Below are 15,199 nucleotides of genomic sequence, written 5' to 3'. Positions count from 1 at the left end.
AAATATTACTGTGATGTCTTTTACTGTGACATCACAGTAATATTTACAAAGTACGTTTTTTTAACCCAATATTTCTCTTTCTGTGATGTCACGAGAAAGAGAAGTATAGGGTTAAAAAAAACACTCTTTCTGCCTTTTCTCAGGCTAGGATGAACCGATTTTAATTTTTTTTGCACATTTATAGCCTACTACATAGGATCTCAGAATTCAATAGCCTACACCTTCATATTCAAACCGGTGAAGTAGGCCTTTAAGACTTATCTCGTTCAATAGTGTTAATGTTTCCGCATAACCAATGTTATCACTCGCTGATAAACAGTTTTTTAGTAAGCTGACAACATCGCTATTTAGCACCATGGACCTATAAAGAAACACCGCAACTGCAATATAACCAAACGGGTAACCATGGCAACCAGCCAAACAATTTTTCTTTCTGCAAATATGCAGCGCGCGCATCCGCCGTGTTGATAAACACGGTAAGGGGTCTATAAGGTAAATAGAAATAACTCTCTACCTGTACACTGAGGACCCCAGCTGGTTACCAATCGTCATTACAGCTTTGTAAAGCAGAGGAAGTGCTGTGAGCGATAAGAAAGATTACACATTTCATGTTCCAAATAATCCTTTATTAAATTGTTGTTTTAGTATACAGTGGGAAAAAAACCCTCTTGACGTGTCTTTTGCAACAAGACAGCATTTTGCGTCTCTAGGTTTCACATGAAAGAACAGTTCAACATAGAAAAGACAGTGAGCAAATCACAGTTCTGTAGTGTTAATAATCCCTCTCTACTTTCTCCAACACTGTTACTTAACGGCATCGATCGCCGGGCTGGAAAGCTTTTCGACGTGCTTTCCAGACCTTGCTCAATCACTTCATTCAAGGCCACCGTCCATTTGCCATGCAATCAGAGCCGGGTGTGGTTAGGTTACAGCAATGCGTCATGTCTGTATGACAACAAAACCCTCTCACTTCCACTCCTCCACAGGAAACAGAAACATCTACGTTTGATATAAGTACAGATAAACAGATGTTTTTTTCCCCAAACAATATACAAATTTCAACTCAAAAGGTTTTGAGATAATTGCTTTTAAGTAAAGCAAATAAAGAAAAGTAAAAAGAAATCAACAAAGACTTGGAAGTCCTTATGGATAAATGCATAACCCTATTACAGATTGGCAAGGCCTCTGATGAGAGATGGAAACTAAGGCAAATGTAGTGGTGCACAAACGGTATAAAACACATGCACACACATTCACAGAGGACACAAACCAATAACCTCTAGGTTCAGTATTTACATATAATCAAATCAGGTTGTTGTGTGACTGTTTTTGTGTGCACACATTTTGCTTGTATATTAAATACTACAAGTATAAGAAAGTGCAGGTTTTTTGGTAAAACTGACGTTTCGAAAAGGGATGGGAGGCAAAAAATAATAAAATATATTGTTTATAGAAACAGATTTGTCAAACTTAAACTCTCTCCTACCAAACTCTTTTTGTTTAACAGATCAATCATTGGAGTAAATAAATCTATCCTGTTGTAAATGTATTATATTACAGATTTCCATTCAATGTTTTTATCACTTTACTTCTGTGCCCCTATCATCTCTGTAACAAGTTTGACATGTCACTGTAAGCTTTTCCTGGAGGCTGAAGGGTTTGACCTTAACCTTTTATCCTGGTATAAATTAAGCTAGAACTTTTTTAAATGTCCTTTCCACAGTGACAAGACTGCATTCTGTAAGTGCAAAAGACACAGAAAGTATTTCTTCTGATTACTTGATGGGAAAAAAATGGTTGTGTAATGGAACCTTGCCTCGGAAACAATCCGTAGCCATTGTTAGTGTGAATGCCAGCGAAACTAGGGCGGCCAGTTAGGCTTGTTTGACCAGTCTGAGAAAGGACTGCAAAAAAATATCATACAGCCAGACAGCATGTGGCAAGTACAATCAAGACAATGTACTGCAAATATGAGTCGGACCAAAAATTCGGAAAAGGCAACAGTTCAAATCTAAGTCAGATAAAACGGTAAATCACTCAGACAAATGGGAAAAGTTAAAAGTTGGTGAGACTTCAAATGAGAAGGAGTGAACAGGGGTCACCACCCACATGATTGTATGTAAAAATTCATATAATTTGCCCTATAGAAAGAAATGTTAATATGTGGTGCTTGCTGGTACCAAAGCAAAGAGAAATAAAACATCTGCTAACTGACAAGGTCAAGTGAGCAACCACACCCTCAGTAAGATGGTCATATTTATATAAATGAGGTAAGAGTACATGTATGCTTATTAGCTAAGTAAGATTACTTCCTGGTGGAAGGGGGAGAACTATTAAAAGCCTTTGATTACACTTTCCATTCTCTGTTCTGAGTCGCGTAGGTGACAAAACAGGCCTGTGTATGTGTGTTTATGTGGGAGTGTATAGACCAGTGTTCTAAGCAATTAGGTCTTCTTCTTCAGATCCTCAAACCGCCGTGTCAAATCGTCAAAGTCGATGTCATCCGAGGTGGTGGTGTTTCCGCCAAAGGAGGATGTGGGGAGTGTGTCAGGAACAGAGGGGAGCTCTGGGAGAGAGTTGTCGTCAAATCTCTTAGATGAAGGGCCAGGACCTGAACAGTAATAGATTGAGTTTTTTTTCATTTATGCAGCAGTATATCATGCAATTTATTTTTAAATTTAAGTTGAGTTTGCCTTTGTGAGTTTCACACAAGCAGTGAGGAATAAAGGCTTAAGAATATATATTATTTACTCTTATTTTGGTAAAGAAATACAAATATATAATAAGAATAAAAGCTGTGTACTTGGGGTCAAGTGCTGCAGACAGGTTAGGGAAGTCAGAAAGCAATGACTAAAGCAGTGTTGCTTTTGGTCTTTTCATTGGAATTGTGGAGAATAAAAAAATATAACATATCCTCAGCCTTATCCTTTAACTGCTGTCAATTGTTGGCATAACTCACCCATGGCCTGGAAAGGAACAGAAGATTTGTCATTTAGGTCATCAATCTGAAACACAGGACCATGTGTAAGAGATCAAGTCATCTTTAAACAATGAAAATTATAATAACATTGTGTATATTTGAGTATTAGTAGTTTGAGAAATAATTCACAATTGCGTTTGAAGGTGCAGAAGTGAAAAACAGTAAGAAAAGTAAAGTAAAATGGAAGAATATGGGGTATTTTCAAGAAACCATCACCTTTAGTGTGAGACAAAAACTGGTTTTAGGACTAATCTGGCCTGAACTCTCTCTAATCTGTTCATTATAATCCAATTCAGAGCAATTCATCAAGAAAAAGTTAGTAGTTATAGTATTAGCACAACCGAAGCAGAATCAGAATCAGAATCAGAATCATGTGCATTGCCAAGTATGTTTTGTCACATTTTAAATGTTCCATAATGGTCAAAATAAACATTAAAGAGAAAACAAAGTAATGCGATCTAGCCCTACTCTGAGAAATAGTGTTACAAAAAAAGTAGATGTTAGGCAAAAACTGTAAGCAAGCTGAATGAACTGCTCTTCCCTGAGTGGTGCCCTGCTCTGTCCGTCTGTCCATCTGTGGGGACAGGAAGGGGGCATGGATGGGAGGGGTTTGGTCACTTACAGACTCATATGTGGGGGGAAAAGTGGGCAGACTAGGGGGCTGCCCTCCTCCCATGGGATGCTGGAAGTTGCTGTAGGCTCCAATGGGAGCATTAAACGGCCCCTGGAGGAAAACAAGGTAGTGTGAGGAAGACACCTACAGTACATGTACAATGTTCATCTCTTTCAATCCAAAGCAAGAATGGCAAAGTACAGTTATTGGCCATGCATCACATTTTGGCTGCAATTATCATAAAACCATCTTTATCACATAATCACAATATGTCTTAAATCGCAATAAAAATCAATGGACCGTGAGGGACGTTCATCATCAAATCACTGAGGAAAATCCACAGACCTCTCAGCAGGCAGCATTTGTTAGAAATGGTTTCAAGAGAAAAAAAACAAGAACTGTGTGTGGAGAACTTTGAGTGACCTGGACATTGTTAATGAAAAAATATATTGTTGCTGTTGAGTTTTTCCAAAGGGTAATTTTGGGGGGATTTCCAGCACCAAAAACTAAATTCCCTTTACCTCTGTTGTATGGGGTTGGGCACTCTGTCTAAGGATTTAATAATGAATGACATTTGAAGCATTTTGGCAACGTTATTGCACTACATGGTTGGTCCATCGACAACATATACTGTGAATGAAGATGTATTCCATGTTGCACACTCCTATTGCACTCTAATGTTTTTGCATCACTAAATGCATAAAGTCACAATGAAACCACTCAGAATGGTGTCTTTAAGGAAAGCTCTTAAAGGAATCTCTTACTGCTCCGTTGGGAGGTGGATAGTCGAAAGCTGACGGCATGGGCATAGTCATAGGCATGGGCATGGGCATGTGCATGGGAGCAGTAAAACCTCCTCCTCCACCACCACCACCACCACCACCTCCACCTCTTCCTCCTCCGCCAAACTTCTTGTCATTGTCCACATCAATCAGGTCGGCCTCCTCTCCGGGACACACCTCGGGCTGTGCAGAGTCACAGGTGGATGAACCAGTAAGTAAAAACAACGTAAGACTTCATTGTTAATGGTGAATGATAATAGATTCTTTGAACGCTTACCCGGACCATGGCGTCAGGTTCATACGGCACGTTGTAGTTCTTGGCAATCTCTATCAGGTAGCGCTCCACCAAGATCTTGGGAGGGGCCTCCACGCTCAGTTTGTGCATCAGCTATCAACACATCAGATATTTGATTAGATGTAGCTAAAAAGTGACAAGGCTAAAAGGTTGGTGCATTTTTTGAACAGGCACAGAGAGAAAAAAAAAGGTTGCGTACCCTATCGTTGACCGTACCAATCTGGTTTGTTCTGCACAGCTTGCCATACTCCTTGCTATATTTTGCACATAGCTGGTCAGATACCTGAAATTAAGCATTCAGAGATAAGGGGGCAAAGGCTGGCCCGATAGGAGTAAATGAGCAAAACTTTAATATGGTTAGGAATGCCGCCAGCAATAATCTAGAAAGTACTTACAGTTTTTAGTTCAGTCACCTCTGCCTGGAGACGAGGCGCTGCCCAGATAAGGGTGGACACTGCCTCCTGTAAGCCGGGGTCCAGTTCCCTTATTAGAAAAACAGAAAAGGGGTTAACAAGGAAATGGCACAATGACAGCCAGAGAGAGAGAGAGAGACACCTGAACATTCCGCTCAGATGGACACGGTGCATGAGTGGGTTTACTCACTTCATGGACTGAATGAGACCAAGTCTAGTGATCAGCAGGTCACAGTAAAGCTCCAGGATCTCCATGGCTTCCACTAGATAGTCTTCTCTGATGATGTGCTCCACGCGGATCCGTGCCCGCTCATCCTTCCCTGATGACAGGTAATCTGCGATCTCCTTCCTCGCCTTTTGAGCAAGCTCAGCTACGTTTTAAAATAGGTTGATGGGTGTGTGAAAATGATAAAATTTCATTACTTGAACGATCAGAAAAATATAACACACACACACACTGGTCTTCTGTATGAGAGTGGGACACTGGTTGTTTTTCATTCAGCCCCAGGACTTACTTTTCTTTTTCTCAAGGAGTTTGAATCGGTTGATGACCAGTCGGAGATTGACTCTCAGCCTGTCAGCTTTGAATCCTCCTCCCAGCATGATGACAGACTATCTGTGTGAACAGGACAGAGAGCATGAGAGCACAAGTCACTCGAAACTAAAACTGAGAGGCCATGTAACCTCGCCCCCACCTCTGATCCAGTGACTCACTTAATCATGTGAGCATGACCGATCCCCTTTCAGCAGAATTGACTTACACAGGTTTAACTCCAAAACAATAAAATACACACAAACACAGAGAAAACATTAAGTTGGCTCACTGACAAAACCTACGTCCGTTTAACGGCTCAAAACAGTTAGCATTTAGCCTGACGAGACGGACAGCTAACGCGGCGACATGCCAGGCTACTTTTATAATTAACATCCTCCTATGTTTAATTTTTAATAAGTATATTAACTTAACCAACTGAAATCCTACCCGGTGTTTCCGAACATGAATGTTAGCTAGCCTTTGCTTTGTTAGCAGGCTTCTGTCTGTCACGGTCTGTCATCGTTTGCGCTAAGCTACGTAACCTAGCTCAACGCCAGCAAAATCAAAACAAACTTATCAAACACAAGTAGATACACGGGCTGGGTCGTTTTATCAGCAATGAATCGCGTATTAAGCTCAAGTAACTCACCTGTTAATGTTTGTCACGCGTGCAAACCAACTTATTTGTGTTTCTGTCTGTGTTGGTGTTTGGTGTTTCGTCGCCTGCTTCACTTCCGTAATGATCTTCAGTGACGTCAGGGGAGTTTCTTCTAGTCTGGGGCGTGGTTTTCATACCAAGGGGAAATACACTGGTCAAACAGGAGTCAAGCAAGTCAATCATAGGTTAGATCATAGTACTATTTATAACTTATACAATATCAATTGATTTACCTCTAGCATTAGTTTCAGAGAGAAATATTGCACTTTTTATGTTCTGTTTTCAGCAGCGAAAACAAAATTCCCTTCACCTCTTTGGGATGGTCCCTGTGTGTGTGTGTGTGTGTGTGTGTGTGTGTGTGTGTGTGTGTGTGTGTGTGTGTGTGTGTGTGTGTGTGTGTGTGTGTGTGTGTGTGTGTGTGTGTGTGTGTGTGTGTGTGTGTGTGTGTGTGTGTGTGTGTGTGTGTGTGTGTGTGTGTGTGTGTGTGTGTGTGTGCGTGCGTGTGTGTGTGTGTGTGTGTGTGTGTGTGTGTGTGTCGTATCTGCTATCTATGGTCTTAACTCTGTTTAAGGGGTTAATAATGATATTTACATCTTAATCATTGTGAGAAATGTACTTACACTAAATGGTTTTTCGATATTCCCACATGTATTATGTTTGAATGTTTCTTCCATGTTGCTCCCTCCTGTTGCACTATTTTCTATCACTAAATGCATAACTCACAACAAAACTATTATTACATTATAAAACCACTACAAAATAACTCAAAATGAACCAAAACACAAAGAGGAAGATCTTACAGTATGTAGTTATTAATGACAATACATATGGAATTAAATTTAAATCAAACTCCAAACCTTTCTAAACATAAACAAAAACAGGTTTGAGATCAAGTCAAACCCTATTAACCCTTATGCCCTGCTGGTGGAGATTTGTGTATTTGGGGTTGCATTTTTGACTGTGTGAGATGTTTTTGTTACACTGGGTCTGTTCGCTACACAATTTGTACCATTGACTTCCATTATAACGAGATTTTTTGAGCGCCACCTTAAAATTAAAGTGAAAAAATATTTTTACTGGAATTTCCCATTTCTCTCTAGCAAACTTAATAAAGTTATGTAAAAATAAGCTCTATAAAAAAATTGCCCCATTTTATATAATGTTTTGCAGTCATTTTGAAGGCAAGGCAAATGGGTCAGTGGCTGATTCCCTTGGGGCCATGTTTGCAGGGAGCACTGGTCTCCTGTGTGACTGGCATAATACACACGACACACACACACAGGGCCGCCGTTCCCTATACGCAGAGTACGCAGACTGCGTAGGGCACCAAGTTCCTGGGGGGGGCACCCCAAAAAAAAAAAAAATTATAATTATAATTTTTTTTTTTTTTTTTTTTTTAATTAAAAAGGAAAAAGAGATGGTCCGGGGGCCCCCCAAAATAGTTTTTTTTTTTAAAGTTCATGATAATCATTACATTACAAAAAATATATAAATTAGTTATGAACAGGCCCATCGTTGTTTTTTCTTAATTGTGTAACCTATCCAGGGGTGGATTACTGCACAGGCACACCGGGCACAGGCCCAGGGGCCCAAGGGCTCAGGGGGCCCTTAGCCAGAGATACTGATAGTAACTTTTCATGTTGCATAGTCAAAGAGCTCAGTCACTGATGTCAATAACAGGGTCCAAAAAGGAATAGCCTAAATATAAGTACTCATTAAAATGTAACAAGATAGTAATCATCATGGGCCCCTCAACTAGTAGGGGAGAAATACAAAAGCAAGTTAAAAACAACAGCATTAGTAGCTCTGTCTAAGGGGGTTGAAGGCCCCCTCACACATACACAAATAAACTTTATATGTGTGAATTCTAAATTGTTCATATCCACCCTTTATCTGTTGAAATGGGCCCCTCCATCATAGAACATGGGTCTGCAGACCAATCTACTGTTTTTACAGTTGCAGAGTAAAGAGTGCTACCTGTTTAAGAAAAATCTGAAAAATAATGTTCCTTCTGCATCTCAGGATTTGATATCTCTCTAGTCTCTAAAATTTCCTCACAAAGTGCACCAGATTGATGCATTTTACTTTAAAAAGGTAAAAAAAATTCCACCCACCCCCCAACAAGGTACAGGGTCCCTCCAACAATACCCCAAGATCCTGTGGGAAACACTGACTTCCTTAATATGTTTTTGCCATTAATTGTATGTATCCGTGTAGAAAATTCAGTGTACCTGACTGGATAGGGACAAGTGGGGGGCCCTTTAAGAGTGTAAGCCCAGGGGCCCATTATCTCATAATCAGTCTATGATCCTATCACTCAATTCCTTTGCAAAGGCAGTTTTTTCACAAGTTAAGCTGTTCTTTCTGTTAGTAAATGCTGGCAAATGTGCCAAAAAGCAGTCGCAGAGATCTTGCAATGGCAAAAAAAATTCGCTCGCGCCCTGCGGACGCGAGCTTCTGGGTGTTTTTTTTCTTTGGGGGGGGAGAGGGGGGGGGCATCACTGACAATTTCTGCTTAGGGCACCCAAAAGCGTAGCAGCGGCCCTGCACACACATACCCATACACACATGATTTGTGATTAATTAAATCACAACCTAAACTGAACAACAACCCCTTCATGAAATCAGTGAAAAAAAAATTGGGAAAAAATATTGATCTTTCATAATTTTATTGCAGTTCAAAGGTCAAAATACACAAAATGTACCGAACAGACTAGTGTAACTTTTTGATTCAATCTGACATTATACAAAAAGTATAAATGCACCAAAGTCAATTTTTTCACCCATCATTCAGATGGGTAAGCCGGTGATACTAATAATAATCAAAGTTAAAAAAATATATATATTATTGAATTTTTGTGTATTTTTCTAAAAAGTAGTTGGTGGTATATGATCAAAAATGGCATCTAAAGGGTTAATTTTTAATTGTGATTAATTAAATCACAACATACATTGAACAACAACCCCTTCATGAAAAAAATGAAAATTAAATTGGGAAAAAAAATGTATCTTTCATAATTTTATTGCAGTTTGAAGGTCAAAATACACAAAATGTACCGAACGGACCCAGTGTAACTTTTTTTGAACAGGGCATAAGGGTTAATGAGCTTGTTTACTACACATTTAGTCAATGCTGATCCATAAAAGTAGAAACCATAGAGAGAATCTTTGGATGATTCAGGAAAACAACACTGAATGGAATTGCTATTAATTCTCCCTAATGAATAAAACTTCCCACACAATAATTTCCACCTCCACTAGATACAATATTTAATGCTGTTTACGTATTAAATAATAATCATAAAAAATAATACCTATAATAATATAAAACTCTGACAGGGTCTTGTCTGCATAAATTATTCTTTTTCCTTTTGAACATTTTCCCAATATTTCTGAATTTGTACATGTCTATTTTTATAGCATGACTTAAGGACTTTTTTTTGTATACCGTTCCTTTTATCTGTTCATGTGTAAGGTATCTAAATACATCACCACTAGTTGTTGTGACAGTGTACAGTGAAATAAACCAATGTGAGTTTTTAATGTTTTTACTTAATGGATTTAACTGTACCTGATATTTGCCACATTTAATAGATGCTACTGACTTGCCTGGCTGAGCCATTAAAGGCCCTGGCAACCCAAATCCACTAAATCCTTGTAACTATGTTATTTGGGGAGTAAAATCAGTGCTAATATGTATATGAAAGGTTTTAGGAATATCTGTTAGGCCCCCGCAAACATACTGTCATGTCAGTTGGTCGACCATTTGAAAAATCCTGATTCGAATGTTGCCTTGGCTTAGAGCGAGCAAAGGCTTGGGACGTCACGCGATGGATCTCCGTTCTAAAATGCATTGAGACGGCCATTTGAAAATGTCTGATTCGAACTTTGGCTTACATCACAGGCTTGGGACGTCACACGTTCTTAAAAACAAATCAATATATCTGGAGCCGCGCAAGAGATACAGACTGTCTCTTTGCGCCTGAGCCTACACTCAAAGCCTCGTCTGAGCAGCGCGCACCCCGGTGAAACACTGTGATGGTGACGTTCACACAGTGAGACCTCGCCGAGCCGCCGTGCAGGAAAACTATGTGGTTTAATACTAAATGATCACCGGGGATTCCTGCACGTTAACGTTGTAGAGGGGACAGGCTTTCACGAGCCGATTGCATGTCCCGAGCCCTGATACACACAGAGACATGTATGGGCAGAGATTTGTGTCAGTAGAACTTGAATTTGAATTGATCGACTTGAATATGAATTGATCAACCTGCATTTGAATTATTGATACTTGAATTCGAATTTATACACTTGAATATGAATTATCCATTTGAATTTGAATTAATTGTACTTGAATCTGAATTTTATTTACTTGAATCTGAATCAGTTAATATGCCAAATGACTTTCAAATAAAAATTCAAAATTCAAGTTTTCAAATTCAAGTAGAAAAAATTCAAATTCAAGTAGAAAAAATTCAAATTCAAGTAGAAAAAATTCAGATTCGAGTAGAGATGTGCACATCCGGGTTCTTTGAGGAAGAGCAATCGAGTGCAGATCTCTGATCCTAGGCTACAGCGTCCGGCGGGTGTTATTATAGGCTAATATTGCCAGGCTATAGGCTATCAATGAAAACAGACGGTCAAACAGCGTCCAAATGAGCTAACATCCTAAATAGCCTACAATAAACAGTAACATGGCAAACTTATTTTTAGGCAAGCTCTAATTCATTATTTATTCATTTTTTCACACGTTTACATGTTTGGAGGCGGAGGATTCCTCCGGCGCTCTCTGTCCGGCTTATCAGACAGCACTCAGCTGTCTGTCAGTTGAGCTGGACAAGCAAACGTAAAATCATCAGGAAATGATAAAAACATCCCGATGGAGATTTCTATGCAGTGATTTTGCTTTAACTGTCCTACAGGGTCACGTTTGTGCCCCGCTTTCCCATGCACACTTCGGTAGACTCAGAGTGCTGGGGCGCGCACTAATGCATTAGGTTATCATTAAAAATCCAGGTTAATGGCACAAAGCAGTAGATAACTTCAACATAGTCACTATAGCCTACGTTCCCTCCGTCTGCTAAGAGCCCTACCACAGGGGGGAGAGAGAGAGAGAGAGAGAGAGAGAGAGAGAGAGAGAGAGAGAGAGAGAGAGAGAGAGAGAGAGAGAGAGAGAGAGAGAGAGAGAGAGAGAGAGAGAGACGCGCTGACAGGATGCAATGTTCACCTGCGCACCTGCTCCTCCAAGGTGTGTGCCGGTATCGTGCCAAGTTACCGCTGATAAGAATTGTGTCCCCGCCGGCCGGTGAGCGCGCATGCATCAAGTAGGCTAAAGGCGAACATAGCCTATTAACACTTCGGTCGTAAAGTCGGGTCGTCTTATATTCGGGGTCTAGTATTAGGCGTCCAGTAATGGACTGCCCGTTACTAGAGCGGTCATTCAGCTTCAGGGCCTATGTCCAAGTTGTATTTATTTTATTTTTTCGGGTGGAACCAACACTGGCTGTGCTCTCAGAAGAGGCCGGGGCATGCGTGTGTGCAATGGGAGAGATAACGCTTTGTGTGGAGAGAAAATAGAGGCAATGTAATGTCTTCATTTTATAGCATCATTATGTTGCGAGTCAACGTGTCAGAGGCAGGAATCGGCTGTGCGATCGACTTTTACTGTGGCTTTTTAGCTGCGGTAGTGTGCTGAGGAGAGATTGCCAACTGCGCTGTCCTTTTACGCACCACTAGGGCCGCCGTAATGTTTAGATTTCATCATTTGCATCAACGCCCTTATGATAATAAGAATGAGAGGCTTCATTAAAACGCTGTCCATGCGCTGTCTATGCGGTCGTTGTGATTGTAACTTTGTCGGCTGTAAACTGAAACTAACGGAGATCGCGGAAGCCTTCCCCTCGACAACGTTAAGGTGCACTGCCCCGGTTATAATTTCAGCCTTAAACCACGGCCTTGATAGTTTTCGTTTCAGCACTAGGCTGGCTATGTGATTAACTATGAGCATTAAATAAATGCTGCGTCTCAAATGCCGAGGACAGCAGCGAGGATGCCACGACCAAACCAGAGTAGGCTATAGAGATGACAGCGAGAGCGATCACAGCGGGGCACAAGAATAAATAGTCACACATCAGAGTTCGGTCTATTTGCACTACTGTTCATTTGCACTGAAGAAAGGTGTTTGGTGAATACAAATTCACCAGAATGCAGGAAATTAAGCATTTAATGCTCCAAAAAACAGCTGAGTGCTGTCTGATAAGCCGGACAGAGAGCGTCGGAGGAATCCTCCGCCTCTAAACATGTAAACGTGTGAAAAAATGAATAAATAATGAATTAGAGCTTGCCTAAAAATAAGTTTGCCATGTTACTGTTTATTGTAGGCTATTTAGGATTTTAGCTCATTTGGACGCTGTTTGACCGTCTGTTTTCATTGATAGCCTATAGCCTGGCGATATTATAACTACTTTCAGTTTCATTACTCAAACGTGATTAGTGTTCTAAAAGATACTTCAATTATAAAACAAGAGGTCAAAAACACAGATGATGATTAAACAAACTAATTTATGACTTTATATTTCCTGAACGTTAAACAACGGTCACCCGCCGGACGCTGTAGCCTAGGATCAGAGATCTGCACTCGATTGCTCTTCCTCAAAGAACCCGGATGTGCACATCTCTACTCGAATCTGAATTTTTTCTACTTGAATTTGAATTTTTTCTACTTGAATTTGAATTTTTTCTACTTGAATTTGAAAACTTGAATTTTGAATTTTTATTTGAAAGTCATTTGGCATATTAACTGATTCAGATTCAAGTAAATAAAATCCAGATTCAAGTACAATTAATTCAAATTCAAATGGATAATTCATATACAAGTGTATAAATTCGAATTCAAGTATCAATAATTCAAATGCAGGTTGATCAATTCATATTCAAGTCGATCAATTCAAATTCAAGTTCTACTGACACAAATCTCTGCCCATAGACATGTCTCCAAACTGACTGCGCGACTAACTGCAAAGTGAAACAACCGCCTCGCTCCGTTAGTTTCAGTCCACCTGCGCATTGACAACTTTTGAATAAAGCCTCTCATTCTTATTATAAGGGCTTTGATGCAAATTATTAAATCTGAACATTATGGCAGAGGTGGGGCGTAAAAGGACGACACAGTTGGCAAGCTCTCCTCACTACGCCTGCCACAGCAGAATCGCTGTTGATCGCTGCGCCGATTCATGCCTCTGACACGTCGACTCGCAACATAGCCTAATGCCTCGTTTCCACCGAGTAGAGCGGGTCGGATCGGAGCGGCTCAGAGCGGGACAGCTCACTTTTAAGAATCTCGGTGTTGTTTCCACCGCCGACCCTACCCTTACAGGGCGGGGTTTAGGCTGGACTGCGATAGCCGACGCCAGAATGTGGGTCAAACTATCGGGCTGTGGGAACAACTGTGGTCAAGCCAGCGGTCTCTTGTTTTTGCTTGGTCAAACCAGCCGCTTCTTTATTTATTCCCCCCGTGTTGTGAGCACAGAGACGGCTAGGTGCAACTGATAGAGACAGTGAGCGAACAGCACTGGCTGCGGCAGCTACGTGACATCGTAGCAGTGGGACACAGTGTAGCCAACTGATTCATTTAATGACGAGGAAAAACACCACACAATAAACAGTGCCGCGCTCACATTTTCGCCAAAACTCTCTTCACTCTAGCCGAGGTGACTACAAACGGCGGAGATGATTCAAACCAGCCGCTTCTTTATGTATTCCCCCCGTGTTGTTGTGAGCGTGTATTTTACTACTATCTATGGCGTAAACACACAGAGACCGCTCGGCGCAACTCATAGAGACAGTGAGCGAACAGTGCTGGCTGCAGCAGCTACGTGACTATGGGACACAGTGTAACCAACTGATTAATTTATTGACGAGGAAAAACACCACACAATAAACAGAGCTGTGCTCACATTTTCGCCAAAACACAAGACTCTCTTCACTCTTGCCGAGATCTACACATGGCGGAAATGATTCTTTCGACCAATCAAATGACGGCAGTGTGTAGCTCCGCCTTCTCATGCATTTTCGGCCCGCTTTCAGGCCGCTAGTACCCCTACGGAGGAGTACTGAGATCGGGAGCGGCTCAGAGCGGTTAGGTGCGCTTAAACCGTACCCTACCCAACTTTTGGCAAATGAAAAGCCAAACTACCCGGACCGAACCGCTCCGACCCGACCCGCTCTACTCGGTGGAAACGAGGCATAAGTCAAGGCTTTGAATTCTGTGCTGGGGGATGTGGAGCTCTTTGGCCATTTCCCGTGCCTCTTTTTCCTCTCGTCACTTCGTTCTCTATCCAAGCGCACACACCTCTGTCCCGGCCGCATCTGAGTGCGCAGCTCGTGCTCCACCCGAAAATAAATAAATAAACACAAGTTGGACATAGGCCCAGCTGATGATCGCTCTGGTAACGGTCAGTCCATAACTGGACGCTGAATATTAGACCCCGAATATAAAACAACCAGACTTTTTACGACCTATTCTCAGGGGGAAACCCTGTCTTATAATCAGACCAATACGGCATGTGTCACCGCTGCATGTAACAATATTGCATTGGTCATTGGTCAATAACTCGCTATCAATGTAGCGAGTTATTATTTAAGTGCAGGAAGAGCTTTTTTTTTGTCAGCACTCCCTTCTGGGAATATGTTTCTGCGGCTGCCTGTAGCGTAGGCTACTTCAACAGCGGGTCTCCACACTGTTGATCGTCTACACAACGTTAGCCTGCATGCTTAGGATCCAACTGGCCGGCTGGTTTGAACTCATTTGATTGTCTTTTTTATATTTGACGAGTTTACTCCTTGTGCTCTTAATTCAAACCGCATATCGCATCAGCTCACGTTAATCAGACTCCCCTCTCTCTCTCTCTCTCTCTCTCTCTCC

At 41.2% G+C, this 15,199-nt stretch overlaps 1 protein-coding gene across 1 annotated transcript; it reads right to left on the bottom strand.

Annotated features, from left to right (window-relative positions):
- Window positions 1-604: 604 nt before the first annotated feature.
- ist1 (IST1 factor associated with ESCRT-III) lies at window positions 605-6,373 on the bottom strand. The gene is made up of 10 exons (XM_080032329.1): window positions 6,268-6,373; window positions 5,599-5,699; window positions 5,274-5,454; window positions 5,066-5,153; window positions 4,870-4,953; window positions 4,653-4,763; window positions 4,358-4,558; window positions 3,603-3,704; window positions 2,960-3,005; window positions 605-2,611 (listed from the first exon to the last, which is right to left on the bottom strand). Exons 2-10 carry the CDS (start codon window positions 5,684-5,686, stop codon window positions 2,445-2,447), a joined length of 1,068 nt encoding a protein of 355 aa, XP_079888455.1. The 5' UTR covers window positions 5,687-5,699; window positions 6,268-6,373; the 3' UTR covers window positions 605-2,444.
- Between the last annotated feature and the right edge of the window lie 8,826 nt (window positions 6,374-15,199).

This window comes from Ammodytes marinus, assembly GCF_949987685.1.
Source record: "Ammodytes marinus genome assembly, chromosome: 1".
Taxonomy (NCBI): Eukaryota; Metazoa; Chordata; class Actinopteri; order Uranoscopiformes; family Ammodytidae; genus Ammodytes; species Ammodytes marinus.
This window is presented reverse-complemented; position numbering and strand designations above follow the sequence as displayed.